We start from the raw sequence: 22,797 nt of genomic DNA on the forward strand, positions 1-22,797 counted from the left end.
CGGCAATCTTGCCGTGTGTGCGTCAGAATTCGGCAAGCCTTGGAGAACTCTGCCTGTCAATCATAGAAAAGGAGGGTGGGCTAGGAAAGCTGGAAGGGGCATTAAAGCAAAGGGCACCTCAGGACACTGGCCACACCACCCGACTGTGCACAATGGTAATAAAGAGCGTTTTGTTGATAAAAATTCAGCCCCAGGCATGTAAAACACAGTCTCAGGGTGCGTTCCCACAGGGCGTATACGCAGCGTATTTGACACTGCGCAAAATTTATGGCAGCAGCGGGAAATACGCTGCGTATTCCTTGCTCACTATACACACAGGGCTTTCCGGCGGCAGCCCTATGTGTGAGTTTTGGAGGCGGAGCCGCGTGTCACAGATACGGCGGCACGCGGCTCCGCCTCTAAAACTCACTTCACACATAGGGCTGCCGCCGGAAAGCCCTGTGTGTATAGTGAGCAAGGAATACGCAGCGTATTTCCCGCTGCTGCCATAAAGTGTCAAATACGCTGCGTATACACCCTGTGGGAACGCACCGTCATTGTACTAATAGCTATTTACCCATGTCAGCACTATGACACGTTTCCCAGGTGACAGATTCACTTTAAAGAGGTACTGCGTTAGAAACCTTTTTTTTTTTTTATTAATTTTTTTTTTTTTTTAAATCAACTGATGCCAGAAAGTTAAACAGATTTGTAAATTACTTCCATTTAAAAAGGTTTACCCTTCCAGTACTTATCAGCTGCTATATGCTCCACAGGAAGTTCTTTTCTTTTTGAATTTCCTTTTTTTCTGACCACAGTGCTCTCTGCTGACACCTCTGTCCATTTTAGGAACTGTCCAGAGTAGGAGAAAATCCCTCTAGCAAACCTCTCCTGTTATGGACAGAGGTGTCAGCAGAGAGCACTGTGAAAGGAAATTCAAAAAGCAAAGAACTTCCTCTGGAGCATACAACAGCTGATGAATACTGGAAGGATTAAGATTTTTAAATAGAAGTAATTTACAAATCTGTTTAACTTTCTGGTCTTCAGCAGAGTACCCCTTTAAATATGCTCAGGCTGGGGTAAAAACAAAACAAAAATGTGTACATCTGATATTGTACAACAAATGAAACATTACCTCACTTTACAAACTGAGGGGACTAAAGAGTCTAGTGCATTGGAATTCTTCTGAAAATAAGTTAGTCAGGCTATGTTGTCATGGCAGAATTCCCGCATGGATTTCCGCATTGAAATCCGCATGGAAATTCTGCATGTGTTTAAGGCCTATTCCCTTCAATTGGATTTTGTAGTCTCATTCACACAGCAGAATTTTTGCTGCAGATGTTCCGCAACTAAAATTCTGCATTCCGCGTTCTGCAAAAATATAAGTACTTTCTTAAATTTTTGCAGAATTCGGCTGTGGAAGCCCATTGAAGTCATTCAGGCTTTTTTTCTTTCTCCGCTAAATGCAGATTTTGTGCACAATTTGCACAGAATTTGCAGAGATTTTACTTTTTGTAATGAATAAAGGCACTTTTTTGGACATGTACTGTGGAAATTCCGCATGAATTTCACACAAATTCAGCAGAAATTCCACATCGATCTGCAAATGATAGAAAGATGTGGAATTCCAGCCAAATTAATGCGGTCGCGGAAGTCGCTAATCTTTGCAGAATTTCTGCCGTGTGAACATAGCCCTACGTTTCAAGTCTCTTGACAGACCAAAAAAATTATTTCTCTTATGACTCCCTGGTATACGATCTGGGATTTAACATCTGATTTGATGGGCTCATTGGGGGAGATTCATCAAGACCTGTGCTAAGGATATATAGACCAGTTGCCCATAGCAACCAATCCGATTGCTTCTTTTAATTTTTCAGAGGCCTTTTCAAAAATGAAAGAAGCAATCTGATTGGTTGCTCTGGTCAAGTTTTCCTCAGCACAGGGATGCCCTCTGGTCCTTTCCTTTCCCCCCTTCTTCTCTAAATATCTACCGTATTTTTCGCCGTATAAGACGCACTTTTTCTTCCCCAAAAAAGAAAAGTTAGGTGTGTATTCGCCATATAAGACACACTATCGGGTCGGTACCTGCGGCCATCAACAGCCGGGACCTGCGGCTAATACAGGACATCACCGATCGCTGTGATGCCCTGTATTAACCCTTCAGATCAAAGCTGACCGCCGCGTCTGAAGCGAAAGTGACAGTAACCTGCCTGCTCAGTCGGGCTGTTCGGGACCGCCGCGGTGAAATCGCGGCATCCCGAACAGCTTACAGGACATCGGGAGGAACCTTGCCTGCCTCCTCGGTGTCTGCTCCGTGCCGGGATCCCCTGCATGGCTGGCGCTCTCCTTCGACGTCATCACGTCGTCGCGCACGCCGTCCTGTCATCCAATAGGAGCGGCGTGCGTAGCGACGTGATGACGGCGATGGAGAGCGTGGATCCCAGGGAAGAAGACGTCCGGAGCGTCGGGGACACCCCAGGGACGCGGAGACAGCAATGGAGCGACATCCAGGGCGGCGGTGACTGGTCCGGAGTGGCGGGGACACGTGGGTATTACCTCCTATCCAGTGGTCTTCAACCTGCAGACCTCCAGATGTTGCAAAACTACAACTCCCAGCATGCCCGGACAGCCAACGGCTGTCCGGACATGCTGGGAATTGTAGTTTTGCAGCATCTGGAGGTCCGCAGGTTGAAGATCACTGTTGGGTGCAGAATTTATTTTTTTTTCTTCTAGATTTTGCAGTATTGCAAATTGCGGTAGTTTTACTTTCTTGCTCTCCTGTCTGTGTTTGTTTATATTACTCTCTGTTATTTTGGCTGTGATTTTTACCGGGCTGCGTTTGCCCTCTTGTTTGTTAGTTCAAAAACCTCAATAAAACAAATTTACAAATAAAAATGATTTTCTTCAAGTGGTCCTAGTTGAATAAATAGTTGTATTGTAGTATCTGAATGGAGATGTGGCCTCTACTTCTACTATGCTTGTTTTTGTCAATCAGTAAGTCCTACATAAAACAAAATCTCTGCTTGTGTTCTCTGATCCCTAAACAATTGTTCCATGGAAATAATACATGGAAAAGATACTCTTATGATTTTATTTAGTATTCTCTTATTCTGAACATTAACTGTAGAAGTGAAGAATCTCTGCCCTTGGTGCTGATATCCAATTGTTTCTTCTCTTGAAGGAAGAGCTTTTGGCAGTAGAATATTATGTAGATATCATAGTGAGGACTATTTTTCTGTTAAAAATGTTCTGATCATTGGCTTTTAACAGAAATAATGGAATGAGTTAAAGGGGTACTCCGGTGGAAAACTTTATTTATTTTTTAAATCAACTGGTGCCAGAAAGTTAAACAGATTTTTAAATTACTTCTATTAAAAAATCTTCATCCTTCCATTACTTATTAGCTGCTGAATACTACAGAGGAAATTCTTTTCCTTTTGGAACACAGAGCTCTCTGCTGAATCATGAGCACAGTGCTCTCTGCTGACATCTCTGTCCATTTTAAGAACTGTCCAGAGTAGGAGAAAATCCCCATAGGGAACATATGCTGCTCTGGACAGTTCCTAATATGGACAGAGATGTCAGCAGAGAGCACTGTGCTCGTGATGTCAGCAGAGAGCACTGTCTTCCAAAAGGAAATAATTTCCTTTGTAGTATTCAGCAGCTAAAAAGTACTGGAAGGATTAAGATTTCTTAATAGAAGTAATTTACAAATCTCTTTAACTTTCTGACACCAGTTGATTTAAAAAAAAAAAAAAAAGGTTTCCACTGGAGTACCCCTTTTAAATGATGATATGGTTGCATATATAGTTATTTGAAGAAGCTCATACAATGCATTATATATCAGTAGTTTTAAGATTTTGGACTTAAAACTACCTTCCCCTATTTCTTATCAAACAGTTAAGCCAGTGCCGGGAGCTTGTGACGTCATAGCCCCGCCTGCTCATGATATCACACCCCGCCCCCTCAATGCAAGTCTATCCCATAGACTTGCATTGAGGGGGTGGGGTGCAACATTGTGAGGGGGCGGGGCTATGATGTCACGAGCTCCCGGCTCCAGCGTTCGGAACAGTTTGTTCCAAACACTGAGCAGCGGAGTACCCCTTTATGGCTATGTTTATATCAACGTTCGTAGGTTCACTGATTCGATCAAAATGACAGGATTTTAGCAGAAAAAAAATCTTGCATGTCAGGTTTTTTTTTTCTCTGCTAAAATCATCGGAAAAACTGTCATCTAACAGAACCCCCAACAAACCCCACTCAAAGTGAATAGGACCTGTCAGTTTCTGGTGTCACAAACTATGTTCCAGCCTGTTATCAGCTGTTGGAACTAGGCTCTCTAATGCTATGTTCACATGTCAGAATGTGCACACGGAAAATCTCTGTGCAGACATTCTGCAGACTGCAGGCGCCGACATGACGTGCCCGCGCTAGCACCATTCGGGAATGCGCCCTCTCATAGATGGCAATGCATTCCGTGCAGAGTCCGCAGAAAGAATGGACATGTCCATTCTTTCTGTGGGCACCGAAATTTGAATTTTTGTGCCGATGCGTAAATTTTGCTATGTGCACAGCGCAGCAGAATCCCATTTGAAATCAATGGGACTGTGCTGCTGCGTAATTTCTAGACAGAATTCCAATGCAAACTTCCGCAAGGAAATTCTTGCGTGTGAACATAGCCTAACAGAGCCCAACAATGCTGATGTGAACATCAGTGTGATCAGTGTTTTTACCATGCTATTATTGATCTTTACTTATATAGCACCAACATAATAATCCTTGGTGCTTGGGAATCCAGGATGACAAAGTGCAAACAGTGATAGATGTGGAGAAGGACATGAGAGGATGTCAGATCGGAGTAGAGTCGTAGATTGTGGGTACAGTACAGTATGAATCACTTTTAGTGTTTATACAGTAAACATAGCTTTAAAAATTTATTTTCAAGAGTGAATGTTAGAAGTAACTTTGAGTGAGAAGTTTTCCATAGTACAGGTGCAGCACAAGAAAAAACTAGGAAATCTGAGTGGAATTCTCAGCATCAAGGGCTTTGGAAAGTTGGTAGACAGACATGTGTCAAGTTATTTTGGAGATTGCAAACTGCTTAAAGGGGTATTCCAGGAAAAAAATTGGCTCCAGAAAGTTAAACAGATTTGTAAATTACTTCTATTAAAAGAATCTTAATCCTTCCTATAATTATTAGCTGCTGAAGTTGAGTTGTTCTTTTCTGTCTGGCAACAGTGCTCTCTGCTGACATCTCTGCTTGTCTCGGGAACTGCACAGAGTAGAAGTTTGCTATGGGGATTTGCTTTTAAACTGGGCGGTTCCCGAGACACGGGTCATCAGAGAGCACTTAGACAGAAAATAACAACTCAATTTCAGAAGCTCATAAGTACTGAAAGGATTAAGATTTTTTATAGAAGTAATTTACAAATCTGTTTAACTTTCTGGAGCCAGTTGATGTATAAATTTTTTTTTTCCTAGATAACCCCTTTAATGGATTGAAAGGAGTTACCTCCATGCAACATAGTTGCTACTTGACCTACCTCTGTGACAAGACAACCGTCAGATAGGGATAGGGGATATGGTGTTTTATTTTTTATTTATTTTATATGTTAAAGGAGGAGTTTTCCAGTATAAAAAAAACATAGTTATAAACAATGGCAAAACAGGGAGGAGGCACTAACTCAAACCATGGACTGGGTAAACCTAAACTGTAAAAAGAAATAAACAAGGGGAGAGCACTAACCGAATGAATGTCTTCTTATGCTTCAATCCATGATAGAACCAGCGGGATGACACAAGAAGAAGCTGATGGGGTGCTCAGAGGATACTGCTGTTTCATGCGTAATGACTCACTTCTTCCAGCCTAAATTCATAGATCTGACAACAGCATTTTTGTTGACATTTTTCCAATTGTTATATATATATATAATTTTTTTTGCTCCCAGAGAACTAAGTCAAAGCAGATTTTCTCTTTGCTGACAAGAAAAACAATATTAATCAGAATTGGGGCTTCACTTTGAGTTTAGGGGACAGTGATGATGTGGTTGCTTTTGTTGTCCAAGACCATTCCGAATTTGCTTGTATTTTAGCTTCTCCCAAAAATACTATTATTTTAAAATGATAGTATGCTGAACATGCATGTTTTCTTTACACTCCAAATCATCTCCATATGCCGCGCTGCCCACAAAAGGGAAATAAAGCCTACTTATAAACAGATTATTCTATTTTCCCTTTAATGAACCGCAGTGTGATTAGCCCTAATGGAACATCTGTAGCACTCTATCTCCATCCATTCCCCTCCAATGCAGAATCTGACCAGGAAATATTCCAGTTGTGGTCTGCTCAATGCGTCTTCCAAGAATCTTGCTCTCAGGGAATGTGACATATCATTATTACTGCACGAGGAGTATGCGCACCAGCAATAATCCTGCACAATAACTGCTCTTTTACATACCAGAGCAGAGGCCAGAACATCATCATTAAATATAATAAATTCACTGAGTACATTCGGAGTCTGGGCAACAAGAAACACTGGTACCATAAATTAAATTGAAAGCACCTTCTATATAAATTCAGGAAAAAAAGGCTTCAAAGGTTCGTTTTCCATTGTGTTCTTATAAAGCCAGATACGAGCGGCCCATGTGCTTTTGATTTTCAGTAGAAAAGTTGTGTAAATGCAGAACAGGCATTGCAGGGAAGTAGAACTGCATTCAGCTACGCGCTGTCTAGAGTTAACTACCTGTTAAGCGGTAATAGGTTGTTTCTAAAATGACTCACTGATGTTTCACGTGTGTTTGTTGTATAGTTCTATTGTGTACAGGAGTGGTCTCTAAACTGTGGACCTCCAGTTGCTGCAAAACTCCAACTCCCAGCATGTCCGGACAGCCGTTGGCTGTCCGGACATGCTGGGAGTTGGCGTTTTGCAACAGTTGAAGGTCGTGCCGTGCAGGTGGTTGTAGGCTTCCTATCTCCTATTTCAAAAATTTTTTCAGTTATCTATTTTGGTCTTAAACTAAAGAAAAAAATCAGTTTAAGGGAGTATTCCAGGATTTTTTTTTTTTTTTTTTTGACTGTGCTATAGGGGCTGGAAAGTTAGGTACAGACACTATATTAGGAATTACTCTATGTTTGGTGGCTGGTCTTGCAATTCTTATGTGATCTTTGCCCCGGATGTTCATTTTTTTTTTTTTTAGCAGCATACAAAATGAATGTTGTCTCAAGCCTTTCCCAGGTTGCAGTGTGGCCCGAAACAATACATCACAAGTCAGGTGTTGAAAGGGAGCATGTCTGTGCTTCAATAGGTGGAACATCTGCTGGCTAGGAGGGAGATCATTCTCCACAGGGCTGCAGTTACAAGCACAGCATGATGGAAAGGGAGCTTAGCTGTGCTGCAATGGGTGGGGTGGTTGATGTGTGGGAGGGAGATAAGTCACCTTACACCTAGAAATGAGGGATCCTGGGGATTGCAGTTGGAGGGTGGGCACAGAAACAGGAAATAGCCAGTTCACACAAACAAGCCAGCAGCATGATGGGGAACTCAGCCATTTACCACCAACACAAGCATATATCCTTGGTAAGCATGTCCATTACTATCTGACAGGTAATTAGTAAAGTCATCTTATGTTGGATAACATCTTTAATTCCAGGTTCCTGTTGACATCCATAATAAAAAATAAAAAAAAAGTGACTTGGATCTTGTAAAAGGTTAATAAAATTTGTATAATATTTTTAAAATTAATGTGTGATCTCATCCAACAAATACTAGACTCTCACTATATTTTTGTCACAGCATCGGGCATTTACATCTATATCGCAATGACAACTGATCTGTACAGTATCCATATAGTATATTTGAGTAGCTGACATGTAATGCATTGATCAACTAGGCCTGCCTCATAAATCTATCAGATACCAACTTTATCACTTTTCTTTCATCAAAGGATGCCTCCTATAGCTTCAGATCACGTTCCATAACTCTACTCTGTTCCATTTCTCAGCTTTTTAAAAATAGAATCACTTGCCCATAGTAATAGCCCATGTTAGGAACACATGCTGCAGCAAAGCTAGACAAAGACCAATCTAAACATACTCTTAAATGCTGCGTACAAACCTCACACATTAATAACACATTCTGCACAAAAGCTGCTTGCACATTAGACACGTGGCACACAAGCCTCTAACTTGTAGGATACAAGGCACACACATGCCACTTCCACATAATACTACTGCTGTACACACCACTCATACATAAGACACACATGCTGTACATATGCTGCACACACACCACCACATGTCTCAAGCTTTCTACTTGTCTATATATCTATCTATATATAGTTACATAGTTAGTATGGTTGAAAAAAGACATACGTCCATCAAGTCCAACCAGGGAATTGAAGGGAAGGGTGTAAGGGGATAAGGGAAAGGGATATAGTTTTATAATTCTGCATAAGCATTAATGTTATTTTGTTCCAGGAATCTATCTAACCCTGTTTTAAAGCTATTAATTGTTCCTGCTGTGACCAGTTCCTGAGATAGACTGTTCCATGAATTCACAGTTCTTATGGTAAAGAAGGCGTGTCGCCCCTTTAGACTATATGTATGTATATATATGTATGTATAAAACTCAACGTGTGTGTGTATGTTCCAGCATCACGTCCAAACAGCTAAAAATATTAACATGAAACTTGGCACACATGTTACTTATATGTCAGCAACAAACATAGGATAGGTAATTTAACCCTTACTCACCCCCATTTGCCAGGGGCGGGGTTTATGTTTAAAGTCCCTTCCAAACGGCTTGAGATATTTCGATAATACTTGGTCACATGTTACTTAAATGTCCACTTAAAATAGAGGATAGTTAATTGAACTATATGAATTCGAGTAGAATACAGACATAGTGCATGTTACGCCGAGCGCTCCGGGTCCCCGCTCCTCCCCGGAGCGCTCGCTACACTCTCCTCACTGCAGCGCTCCGGTCAGATCCACTGACCCGGGGCGCTGCGATACCGCCTCCAGCCGGGATGCGATTCGCGATGCGGGTAGCGCCCGCTCGCGATGCGCACCCCGGCTCCCGTACCTGACTCGCTCTCCGTCGGTCCTGTCCCGGCGCGCGCGGCCCCGCTCCCTAGGGCGCTCGCGCGCCGGGTCTTTGCGATTTAAAGGGCCACTGCGCCGCTGATTGGCGCAGTGGTTCCAATTAGTATGTTCACCTGTGCACTTCCCTATATCACCTCACTTCCCCTGCACTCCCTTGCCGGATCTTGTTGCCATCGTGCCAGTGAAAGCGTTTCCTTGTGTGTTCCTAGCCTGTGTTCCAGACCTCCTGCCGTTGCCCCTGACTACGATCCTTGCTGCCTGCCCCGACCTTCTGCTACGTCCGACCTTGCTTCTGTCTACTCCCTTGTACCGCGCCTATCTTCAGCAGCCAGAGAGGTTGAGCCGTTGCTAGTGGATACGACCTGGTCACTACCGCCGCAGCAAGACCATCCCGCTTTGCGGCGGGCTCTGGTGAAAACCAGTAGTGACTTAGAACCGATCCACTAGCACGGTCCACGCCAATCCCTCTCTGGCACAGAGGATCCACTACCTGCCAGCCGGCATCGTGACAGTGCACATCTACAATCTTGTATAATGATCTGATTGCTTCTCAGCACAATATCAAAAACTAACAGGTTGTTAGTATACATTTTTGATCAAAAAGTACAAGCCCACTCGCCACGTCAAGGCCACCTATTCAGAGTGGGTCCCTAACGTCCCTAGCATAAAATGGCGTAGCACTGGGCGGCGACCACCACCACTGCAACACAGGTGCCCACGGGGGGGGGGGGGGGGGGGGGGGGGAGCGACCCACTGGCAGAGCGGCCCCAATGCCTCTCAAACCAGTCTATAGGCCGCACCCGCCCGCAGACACAGCGCCACGGCAGCAACAGACGCCGCCCCGCACCACACCACACCAGTGTGAACAAGGTGTAATGGCTCACTTACCTTGCTCTCCCAGTCAGACTGGGAGGCAGCTAGGAGTTAAATGGCCCTAGTGTGGCTAATTACCACCTATATAGGTTTGGGCTGAGGGGGTGGGGAAGAGTGCAGCACATGTTCAAAAAAAAAAAAAAGGGGGGAAGATAGAAATCACAATATGAATTCGAGTAGAATACAGACATAGTGCACATCTACAATCTTGTATAATGATCTGATTGCTTCTCAGCACAATATCAAAAACTAACAGGTTGTTAGTATACATTTTTGATCAAAAAGTACAAGCCCACTCGCCACGTCAAGGCCACCTATTAAGAGTGGGTCCCTAACGTCCCTAGCATAAAATGGCATAGCACTGGGCGGCGACCACCACCGCCGCAACACAGGTGTCCACGGGGGGGGAGCGACCCACTGGCAGAGCGGCCCCAATGCCTCTCAAACCAGTCTATAGGCCGCACCCGCCCGCAGACACAGCGCCACGGCAGCAACAGACGCTGCCCCGCACCACACCACACCAGTGTGAACAAGGTGTAATGGCTCACTTGCCTTGCTCTCCCAGTCAGACTGGGAGGCAGCTAGGAGTGAAATGGTGTGGTGCGGGGCGGCGTCTGTTGCTGCTGTGGCGCTGTGTATGCGGGCGGGTGTGGCCTATAGACTGGTTTGAGAGGCATTGGGGCCGCTCTGCCAGTGGGTCGCTCCCCCCCCCCCCCCCCGTGGGCACCTGTGTTGCGGCAGTGGTGGTCGCCGCCCGGTGCTGCGCCATTTTATGCTAGGGACGTTAGGGACCCACTCTGAATATCTGTATTCTACTCGAATTCATAGTTAATTTAACCCTTAAGTACCCCCATTTGTGAGGGTCGGGGTTTTTGTTTAAAGTCCCATGCAAATCAATGGGAAATGTATGTTCCCACATAACTTCCGTACTGCTGGAGATATTTCAATACCTGGTACACATATTACGGGTCGGGATGTGAGGATGGGATGGGAGGATGGGCTGGGAGGATGGGCTGGGAGGACGGGATATGACAACAATATATGGGGATGGGATTTGAAGTCAAAAGCTTCCTCCTTTGTTTATTTTCCTCCCCAACAAGGATTAGGAAGGAAAAACCGGCCAACGCCGGGTATTCAGCTAGTTACTTATAAATAGGACACTGCACATGTGCCACTGTCCATACACGTGTGTGTGTGTGTGCACTGACATAGCCCTTATAGGATTACGGCGACATTGTATGGCTATTACTATATCCGCACACCATGGGAACAACCTATAATAAACAACAAACAAGTAATGTATACATTGGATGCAAGCCCACATGAAAATTCCCATGGTGGAGATTTATCAAAACCTGCACAGAGGAAGAGTGGTGCAGTTGCCCATAGCAACCAATCAGATCACTTCTTTCATTTTTAAAGAGGCCTGTGAAAAATGAAAGAAGCTATTTGGTTGCTATGGACAACTGCACCACTCTTCCTTTGCATAGGTTTCAATAAATCTCCCCCCAGTATGTTCAACAAGAAAAGTGAACATGGCTGAAACAGGTGGCTGTATAACTGAAACATTCTAAATCCGGTGATGACTTTATTAGATACAAAAAAAACAATGACGCATAGTATATAGCCATGATTCTTTCATGGTCAGACATTGAAATAACCCATTAATAACACCCCAAAAGGCAGAGACTGGTCTGGGTGAGCTCGGGGCTGGACTGCTTGGACAAAGATGATGCTGCAGCGGAACAGGATTATGTTCTGGATGGTATGGGGAACCCTAGTGGTCTGTTATGATGAGCCATGATTTCTATAAAAATAAATCATATGAAGTATATTAGAAAGGTTAATACTTTGCCAAGATTTGCCAAGAAAAAACTGAATGAATAATTATATATATATATATATATTTTTTTGGGAGATCTCCTCGAAAAGATTGGGGCATCCAAAAAAATAAAAATCTCTACATCACTGTAATAATTCAGTCAGCCAATGGTTCCCCTTGCGCTAAAAATCACCCATTGTTTGAAATAAAAGAATAATATTGAAACTCTGTAGGTTGTGGCTACCACTTTACACTATTTTAACACTGTTATAACACAGACTCTTGCAATGTGTTCTGTAGTCGGATTTTAACAATTTTACAGAATCTTTCCTTAAGTTACATCTTGTAATGGGACCCAGCTGCAGCGGGGTGCACGTATGATTTTTATGTTTAAATGATATGGTTTTACTGATTATGTGCCATTGATTGATTTAAGAAATGTAATTTAGCCTTAGGAGCCCTTTCACAAAGGAATTTCTTTATGTAATAGATTTCATATTGGATTTTCAGCCTCAAATACTTCACTTGTGGTCTCTTCTTTATCACTCTGGTTTCCATTGTAAATTTTTGGGTTGTGGCTTCTCAGAGAGAGATATAAATAATCCTGCTTGGCATTCCTGCTCTATATAAAGGACGGAATGAGCAAAGTGTTTTATTATGCTAGCACCTCGTGTCTATATAAATCATGTGTGTCACTGATAAGAGTCCTCTAGTACATCTCCGACACTAGGGATACTGCATGTCAAAGGTCAGCTCAGCAACTTCTGGAGTTCATGTACATTTCCCATTCTCAATAGATATTTATTTCAACATGTCATCAAATGCTGTCTCCTTTCTGCATCCTGTACATAAGTCGCTTTATTTTTCATTTATGATATATAACCCATTGTTCTAAATGAGAAATATTAAACATATGTTAAACCATGTTTATGGAGCCAATTTTATCATATTTCACAACTGCGGCTACATTGACGAAAGCTAGTTTATGGATTCTGTGTCTGAGATATTACCTGTTGGCATCAACTAATTTATAACTAAGATTTCCGCACATCACTATTTTTTGGCAAGGAATCTATACATTGAACAGAATAAATTTGGGGGTGGAAAAAACAGCCAAGATTTTTTAATGGAGTCCCTAAGTATGTTATCTTCTGTAGTCAGATTATTAGGTCATGAAGACACATTTTGATGAATACAAGACAAAAAACTATAACATTATGGCTTTCATTTGATTGGTCTGTTTATTTGCTATATGGAATAGAGCAGTAGGCTGCACTATTCCATACAAAAAAAAAAAGAAAACCTGCACTACCGTATATACTCGAGTATAAGCCGACCCGAATATAAGCCGAGGCCCCTAATTTCACCCCAACTATAAGCCTAGGGTGGGAAATGCATCATCCCCCCCCACCCCCGTCATCATCACCCCCCTCCCCCCCCTTCATCATCACCACCTGTCAATCCCTTCATCAGTGGTCTTCAATCTGCGGACCTCCAGATGTTGCAAAACTATAACTCCCAGCATGCTCAGACAGCCATCGGCTGTCTGGGCATGCTGGGACTTGTAGTTTTGAAACATCTGGAGGTCCGCAGGTTGAAGACCACTGTGGCCTTTGTCAAAATGGACGGCCCGGAATGACTAACCCTCCTCACCGGATGGTCCCTGCAGCATAGATGGCCTGGACCAGTTCACCCTTCCTTCCCACCGAGGGGAGGTGAGTAGAAAACTAAAGGGGGTGTGGATGAAGACGAAGGCCGCAGTGGTCTTCAACCTGTGGACCTCCAGATGTTTCAAAACTACAACTTTCAGTTGCTGGGAGTTGTAGTTTTGCAACATCTGGAGGTCCGCAGGTTGAAGACTACTGAGAAGGGATTGACAGGCGGAGAGTTCACTCGAGTATAAACTGAGGGGGGCGTTTTCAGCACGAAAAATCATGCTGAAAAACTCGGCTTATCCTCGAGTATATACGGTATACTTTTTTGTTGCACTGTTTGCCTATAGATGACTGATGCTACTGTGTGGTAACATATAGTTTGGAGAATCCCATTGACATATACCTCTGATGGAATATTTAAGAAAGTGTAAAAAAAAAAGCCTTAGTGAAGCTGGAAATCCCTCTTACCTCTACTGTATGGATTTCAGCAGTAAATTGAGATTGAGTAATTAGTTAAAGGGCTATTCCAGTGTTGTTTAAAAAATCCTATATTGCTGGGGCTATAGAGAAATGTAGAAAAAGACTTTCCTACCCTTGATTCTCCCTTCCAGTCTTACAATGCTCTTCTCTGCCTGCTGACGAAAGGAGAGGCTACAGCAGGACCTGCACATTCAGCCAATCACTAGCCGAGATGGGACACCGCTGAGGTGAGTGATTGGTTGAGCAGACAGGTCCTGCTCTTGCCTAATTGAGGCCCACCAGTATAAGTCTCTGGTACCAATGCCGAAGACTTTTGAAACACTTTGACAAAACACTTTTCAGGTCATTTATAAAACTATTAGATGTACATCACTACACAGCTATATAATTCTCAAGGTAAAAAGCCAAAATAAACGCCTGGCTCTTTTCTGGGACAAAGTTTAACAACATTTTTTATCATTAGAACTGTCTTCTCTTTTCTGAAAAATATATGAATCTCTGGTTGTGACCCTATTTGGCCTTGATAAATAAGTCCATGTGTTCATTGGTCTTCATCTTTCACTATGCTGTACTGCTAGGTATGTAAATTGTTATGACACTTGGAGATAACAAAAAATGAGACGTGATCTAAATCGTAGACACCATAGGGAATATTTATTAAATGTTTCCACAGAGGACTACAGGAGAAAAAAAGAGTTGCCAGCGCATGTGTAGATAAGAATGTAAGGTTATATGAATGTCCCTTATCAAGCCTTCTACTGTCAAGATTGGCCTAGATCTAGGTTCTCATGGTATGACCGGACCCCAGATCATTTAAAGACCTCTTTTTTTCTTTTTTTTTTTTTTTCCATTTTGTAATTACCCACATTAGTTGCTTTTTTCTAATTGGACTTTTGATCGAATTGTCTCACTCACTCTAGGAACAATTTTTTTAAATAAAAATCCTAACTGTATCTGGACATTGTCTGGGTGTGTGGTACATTGTTAAACTGAATGAGACAAAGTATTCTTCTTGTGACAACACTGAAGAAATAACTCAACACACAGCAATTAATGTCTAAACCTTGGCAACAAAAGTGAGTACATCCAGTGGAAATGTCCAAATTGGGCCCAAAGTGTCAATATTTTGTGGCCACCATTATTTGCCAGCACTGCCTTAAAGTTCACCAGAACTTCACAAGTTGCTACTGTAGTATTAGAGATCTTGCGCTTCCCCACCTTTTCCAGGGATTAGGTCTGGAGGCATGCTTGGCCAGTCCATTACCTTTTATGCTTGACACTATCTGAACCAAATAAGTTTATCTTGGTTTCATTTGACCACAGGACATGGTTCCAGTAGTCTGTTTGTCTTTAGCTTACTGTTTGTAGGCTTTCTTGTGCTTCATTTTTAGAAGAGGCTTCTGTCTGGGACAATAGCCATGCAAACCAATTTAATGCAAAGTGCAATCTGAGCACTGACCAACTGACCCTCCTGACTGACTGACCCTCCTCAGAACTCATACATCTATTTCCCAAAGGCACCCTCTGGATATGATGCTGAGCATGTGCAGTCAACTTCTTTAGTTGATGGTGGCTAGGCCTTTTCTGAGGGGAACTTGTCCTGCGAAACCCCTGTATGGTCTTGCTCATCATGCTGCATCTCAGTGTCAAGGTCTTTGCAAGATCTTATAGGCTAGGCCATCTTTATTGTTTACGTAGAGCAACTATTATTTTTTTCAGATCCTCAGAGTTCTTGCTTTGAGGATCCATGTTGAACTTCCGATGACCAGTATTAGAGAGTGAGATGGATAAAATTTAACATCTGCTTCCCATTCACACATGAGACCTTGTAACACTAACAAGTCACATGACAATGTTGTGGGAAAAGGGTTAATTGGGCCCAATATAAACATTTTCACTTAGGATTGTACTCCCTTTTATTGCCAAGGTTTAGACATTAATGGCTGTGTTGATTTTTTTTTTTTGAGGAGACACAACATTAAATACTGTTTATATATAGACTGTAAACCAACTACTTTATATTGTAACAGTGTCCTTTCTTTAGTTTTGTCTCATTAAAATATATATTAAAATATTTACAAAAATGTAAGGGCTGGACTCCCTTATGTGACATCAGCAGCATTTCTTCTCTGTCGCAAAGCCTTAACTCTACTAAGAGGTGCGTCCATGGAAATCTGTGCCCAGTCACTATGTAGAGTAGCTCTCTAGAAGAAAAAGATATTGCTTTCTGGTGCACCAGTCATGTTTCAAGACTCTTAAAGAGGACAAGCATTGACCTGCAGGGAAGCTACCTCACGTATGTGGCACCAGAAAACATGCTATTTCCCTTCTAGAGAGCTACTTTACATATTTTTCCCAGAGGAGCATTGCATGGCCTATGTCTTCACTCACCAGTTTGACCTCTGCTTTAGGAGACCGATAACCAGTTTAGTGGCCAGTTAGTGAAATTACCATTTGTGAGGTCAGACCCGATGTTAAGAGGAAATCGATAAAGAAGCCGCACCTCACTGTATAAATGCCTTGTGCACATCACCAAGGGTTGGACTAGCACTATAAAGCAGCCCTAGAACCCAAACCCCACTAGCCCACACACACTATCAATATCAACCCCCCCTATATTACACAAGAATGCTGAATGTAACAAATTTTGGTTTATTTGGCTCTTCACCTCTTGTCATTCCCTTTTAAATATGCAAACCTTTCCATCAGCACAAGAAGGCAAACAAATGTGAAATATATTTAAGTACTTAAGGGGGTACTCCGACCCCAAGACATCTTATCCCCTATCCAAAGGGTAGGGGATAAGATGTCTTAATGCGGGGGTCCTGCCGCTGGGGACCCACACAATCTAGCAAGCAGCACCCACCTGTAAGTACTGCCAGAAGCACTGAAGGTTCTCAGTCTTTTGCCTCCCGACCATGAGGACGGATTATTGTGACGTCACGACTCCGCCCACTGTGTGACATCATGCCCCGCCCCCTCAATGCAAGCCTATGGGAGGGGGCCTGATGGCCAGACTGAAAACCTCCAGAGCTTACAGGTGGGTGCTGCATGCTAGATTGTGGGGGTCCCCAGAGGCGGGACCCCCGTGATCAGACATCTTAACATGTCTTGGGGCCGGAGTACCCCTTTTAAGAAGTAACATTTTTGGAGCATCTATTCTTAGCACTCTGCCTACTGCAGTTCCTTTGCTATTCCTCCTTAAGGGTCTATTCACCCTTGTGAATAGACCATAAAGGACCCCTGCGGTGGGACCCCTGTGATCATTCATCTTATCCCCTATCCTTTTGGATAGGGGATAAGATGTATAAACGTGAAATACCCCTTTAAAGGTAGGAAATTGACAGCAGGCTGCTACTATTCTCATTTTCAAAGAGCTTTTTACATGTCTGAGGGTGTCTAATCCTGACAGGTTACAGGTCTTGATGACATGGCAGCCACATTGGACAAGTTCTGCCCAAAAGCCCACTTATGTCTAGTGTCCTTCTTAGAGTTCCCTTGTGCAACTTATTTTCAAAGATTGTAGTAGTTCTTTCTCTCTTCTTTAGCTTCTCCCAGATGTGGGATTAGGTTGAAATGGTGTCCTGGACCAGAATCTTAGCAGGAGCTGGTATTGCCCCAAGCTTTCATGGACTTCATGCAAACTCTTCCAGGGAGAGAAGCAACCAATCAGATCGCTTCTTTCATTTTTGAAAAGGCCTCTGAAAAATGAAAGAAGCGATCTCCCTGGTTGCTATGGGCAACTGGGCAACTTTTTCTCTAAACAGGTTTTGATAAATCTCCCTGTGGTGTCCCGGTACCATATTGCATACCGTACCTTGGTTAGGGGTCCCCAAAGTCAGAGTTCTTAGTAACTGTGAGATTCCGCTTCTTTAGTCATCCCCTAGTCACCCCGCAAATAGTTAATATATTGCTAAAATAAAATGTAAATACTGTATAGAAAGTCTATACATACCTTGCATAGCGTCGCAGGGCCAGCGGTTCATGTGACTGTGGTTTAGTCTCTATGGTAGGTAAAAGGACCTTTTTGGAGGTTCTGGGTCATGTGATACCCACAATACCTTGTAAAGCTGATTGACAGATGGTGTGGACCAATCCTAAAACGGCCAGACCCTGCCCATATAAGGGAGCTACAGCCAATGATCGCTCTCTTCTCTTGTTCCTGCGCTGCAAAGCAAGCAGCATCTCTTTGCTCTTGGGTTGCTGACACTTCACGAGGACAGACCTCCGCAACTTACAAAGACTGCTACTAGGCCAAAGCCTGCCGACCTTGACCTGAAGCTAAACAGTGAGTTCTTACAAACTTCCCCGCTACTTCTAGCAAGGACCCTGGACCTAAACATAATCCTAAATCCAGCGGATCTGCGCATACTAAATCCTACTAAGCTAAAGAATTTACAAAAGTTCCAACCATATGTCAATCTCAGCTAAGCTGTATATAGACTCTGTTATAAAGACTGTTCCTGTTATCCCACGTTACAGAAAATCTTCAGTAAAGTTTCCGAAAGTTTTCCGCAAAGCTCTGGTTGTGGACATTGCATTTATTCTACATTTCCCTATCGCTTTTGGGAAGGGTGGCGATAGGCCAAGCATCACAGTATTAACCCTCACCCTGGCGTCACGACTGACTAATTATACCCGTGATATACCTCACAGCAACACCCCAACTGCCATACACCCCCCCCCCCCCCCCAAGGCACCACATCCCCAACTAGTATAACTATATGAAAGACAAAAGAAAAAAGGCACTGGCTGGATGGCACCAAACCACAAGCCCCATAGGGATCACAGTGGGATACTGCAACAGTTGTAAACTGTTACAACTGTAACAAACTGTGTTACCGATAAAATCAATGTAAGCTGGGTCTCTTTTTCATGCATTTCCTGGAGGAATCACAAAGGAACACCATAACACACTAGTATAGGTAAAGATGCCCCTGAACTATACTAGAATAGGCATTTCAGGAGAGGTGACATATAGGAGCTGAGGAGAGGGTGGAGCTTGGATGAAGAGGGATACAAATCATCAGATTTTGGGTAAAAAAAATGTTTTTTCCACATTTTGTATAATATCATAGAACCCCTTTTGATGCATATATATGCTTCTTAACACATTGAAATGTTGCAAGAAAGACATGTAGGAATATATAGAATTCTATTAATTCAAACCTTATTTCATAGCATCTTGGCCAATAGACCATTTCCTCTCTCTAATCTTTCCCACAATCTTGAAATGATAGCAAAGGCCACATAAAATGCTCTGTTATTTGCATTTCTGACAGGGAAATTCACTAGTAAAGAAACTGGGCAGAAGTAGTGTTGCTCCGGCCCAACATTATTGCAATCAAGATAGTGTTTTTTGGGGGTTTTCTATGGTTACTCACTTGTTAGAGGGGTAAATCTCCTATTTTCCTCCCTTACATAAAAGACTGCATGTGTGTTATTTAAGGAACAAGTTAATTTATGTTGCTCCTTCTGTGTATGTAATATATTATATAGTATTGCAGCCCTCCTTCTTTTTAGATAATCCAATGTAAATGTTCCTATTCTATCATATTATTTTGCCATTAGATGTCAGCAGTTAGCGAAAAAACATATACATACTATACTAAGATACGTTAAAATGATCAATGAAACAAGAAGAAGGAAACACAAGTATTATCACTGTAATATCACTTTGCCCAACAGTGTAAGTCATGAAGTATGCAAATAGTTGATATTAATATGATTGCCCAGAAAGCACTATATGGCACCTGTTATAAATATATATTATTACTGGTGTGATCAAAGGGCTATAGCATACTGAATTACAACCAAACAATACCCATAAATGGTTTGCGTCAAATTCCCATACCTGTGCATAAACCACTAAAATTGGAATACCCCAATATGTCTATTGCATCCAATCCATCAGAATAAATAGCAATTGTCAATACCAAAGAATATGTAAATGGTGCTTGAGAAAAGGTACAATAAATTTGAGATATGGGTGATCTAAACCCCACATTGGGTCTAATGCTATAAACATGGAATGTAAGGTAAAATAATAGATGGAATGTCGGGTAAAATAATAAACCTCACCCTCAGATTTCTTTTGCTATCCTGTTTTCCATCCAATAGAGTGGTGTGAACGTAATATTACCACACTATGTTGCAGGATAGTACAACTATGCCCCGGAGGCATCGCTGCTTTAAAAAAAAAAAAAAAAAAAAAAAAAAATTGGTGCCTTTACATTTTCTGACATTGCTATATGTGTTTTCCATGTGCAAAATTTCTTAGCGGTGAATTGCGCCAAAAAAACCCCCTAAAGGTGGAAAATTGCGCCAAAGATCGATCATCGCACATGATTAAATACTGACTAAAGTTAAAATCACACACAGGACCGTGTGATTTTGAGAAAGTTGTAAAAATTACAATGGAGAAGATGCGCCAAACTTTGGCGCAAAAAGACACTGCGCCAAAGTATTGCGCCAAAGTTACGGGGAGAAAAACACATAATTCCTTTGATAAATACCCCACACTATCCTAAGATTTCTGTGTGGTTTAGGATGGTGTCACCCACAGCAGTTTTTGGAAAGCTCACACTTTTTGAACCAAAGCCAGAAGTGTATCTAGTAGAAGTATTTTCTTTTATACTTCCCATTCCTTTTGAATCCGCTGCTAGTTTTGGCTCAAAAACTGCAGCGGTAGCTTTAAAAAAAAAAAAAAAATAAATAAAAAAACTGCTGTGTGTTACACCTGAGTGTAAATGTTGTTATTGTTTTCAAAATTATTCTGGAGTATTCAGGTGTATAACGCCATCTAGAAGGAACTGCTATTACTATACCCTTTGAAAATGACTGTAATTTATTTTTAAGGATTGTTGAATCACTTTAGGGTTGGGTTACTCATAGCGCATCTGCAGCATATTTCATCCTGCGGGAAATACGTTGTAGATTTTGCTATGAGCAGACAAACAGGGCAACCTAGCAGCAGCCCTGTGTGTGCAGTAAAGTTTGGAGGCAGGGCTAGCATGTCATAGTAATATCGGGGCTCTCGTGTCTTCAAACTGCACACACAGGACCGCTGACGTATTTCCCACTCGCTACATGTGATAAAATAAGAAATCTTGTGTTTCAATCACTTCACTCTTCGATCTTTTCTTTAAGGGGAGAACCATAGTTTTTGACTACCTCTTACACATTTTCCCCTGCCATGTCCCTCATTTCCTATAAATGCAATAAAATATTTTACTTTTAGAATTTTTCCTTTTTACTATATTCTCTTTGAGTTGCCTGTGTGTGTCTTGTCGGTATGAATTTTTATTTACATTTTTTTAAGTTTTAGATTTATTTCTGGAATAAATAATCTGAGTAAAAAAGCATATTTTTTAAATAGTGGAAGCCAATTCTATTTTAAATAGTGGAAGCCAAATATTGTTTGGGTGGATTTGTTTAAAAAAATTATTATAAACTTACATGTCAACTGTTTGTCCTAAATGTGCAGTTTGCTAAGAGACACAAAAAGGTTTTTAAATAGATGCCAGAAAATAAATAAGGACTCTGACAACCAACAAAAAATGCTACTGATTCCAGTAGATACAAATGGGTTTTAGAACCATAATTCACAACAGAAGTGTGGTAAATGGGAAGTCAGGTTTAGTTCCAATGTTATATATGTGAAAAGACCACCTAGTATGAATATAGCTTGGGGTTTTAACATTACAAACGTTACTGCTTTTAAAAAGTGATCATACTCTTATCCTTTTTTATTGACTGCATGGGTTGGCACATAGGATAATACAGAAGATTATTCTTAAGCCTGTTGTATATTTATTTCATATATTCACAGATATATTAATAATATATTATGTATTATTATTTTATTATTAGCTGCATATAGTATCAACTTATTCTTAAGATCAGACATTAAATTGAAACAATACCTAATAACTCAAGAGAACTGGGGACCCTGCTCACCAGAAGAAATAACATGGATGACAGAAGAGATAAAAGTTGTCCAGCAATGTATTATTAAAAAATATGGTAGTACACACAAACCTGCATAAGCTGTGGCAAGAAGTGTGGGGAGGATACTGCTTAATGAAAGGATCAGGTACTGATGAATGTCAGGATTCGGCAGGCTGGAGGTGGATCCTCTGTGTCAGAGAGGGATTGTCGTGGACCGGTTCTAAGTTGCTACTGGTTTTCGCCAGAGCCCGCCGCAAAGCAGGATGGACTTGCAGCGGCGGTAGCAACCAGGTCGTATCCACCGGCAACGGCTCAACCTCTTTGACTGCTGAGATAGGCGCGGTACAAGGGAGTAGACAAGAGCAGAGTCAGACGTAGCAGAAGGTCAGGGCAGGCAGCAAGGATCGTAGTCAGGGGCAACGGCAGGAGGTCTGGAACACAGGCTAGGAACACACAAGGAAACGCTTTCACTGGCACAATGGCAACAAGATCCGGCAAGGAAGTGCAGGGGAAGTGAGGTATTATAGGGAAGTGCACAGGTGAAGATACTGATTAGAACCTATGCGCCAATCAGTGGCGCACTGGCCCTTTAAATTGCAAAGACCCGGCGCGCGCGCGCCCTAGGGAGCGGGGCCGCGCGCGCCGGGACAGCACAGACGGGGAACGAGTCTGGTAAGCGGGTCGGGATGCGCACCGCGAGCGGGCGCGTCCCGCATCGCGAATCACATCCCGGCTGGGGACATAATCGCAGCGCACCCGGTCAGCGGGCGCTGCGAACAGGAGAACGCCATGAGCGCTCCGGGGAGGAGCGGGGACCCGGAGCGCTTGGCGTAACAGTACCCCCCCCCCCTTGGGTCTCCCCCTCTTTTTAGAACCCGAGAACTTGAGGATAAGGTCCTTGTCAAGGATGTTGTCCTCGGGTTCCCATGACCTCTC

General features: G+C 42.5%; 1 protein-coding gene across 4 annotated transcripts in view; it reads left to right on the plus strand.

Annotated features, from left to right (window-relative positions):
• Positions 1–22,797, plus strand: part of LIX1 (limb and CNS expressed 1) — a 206,902-nt gene that overhangs the window by 20,872 nt on the left and 163,233 nt on the right. The window contains exon 1 of one of the 4 annotated variants that reach the window (XM_056537559.1): positions 18,810–18,948. The exons of the other annotated variants lie outside the window; for them this stretch is intronic. Coding sequence (XP_056393534.1) covers positions 18,918–18,948 — 31 coding nt within the window. The 5' untranslated portion in view covers positions 18,810–18,917. Of the gene's footprint in view, positions 1–18,809; positions 18,949–22,797 lie in introns of those variants that run through there. 4 annotated transcript variants of the gene reach the window in all.

Source organism: Hyla sarda, chromosome 1 (genome assembly GCF_029499605.1).
Source record: "Hyla sarda isolate aHylSar1 chromosome 1, aHylSar1.hap1, whole genome shotgun sequence".
NCBI classification, from domain to species: domain Eukaryota; kingdom Metazoa; phylum Chordata; class Amphibia; order Anura; family Hylidae; genus Hyla; species Hyla sarda.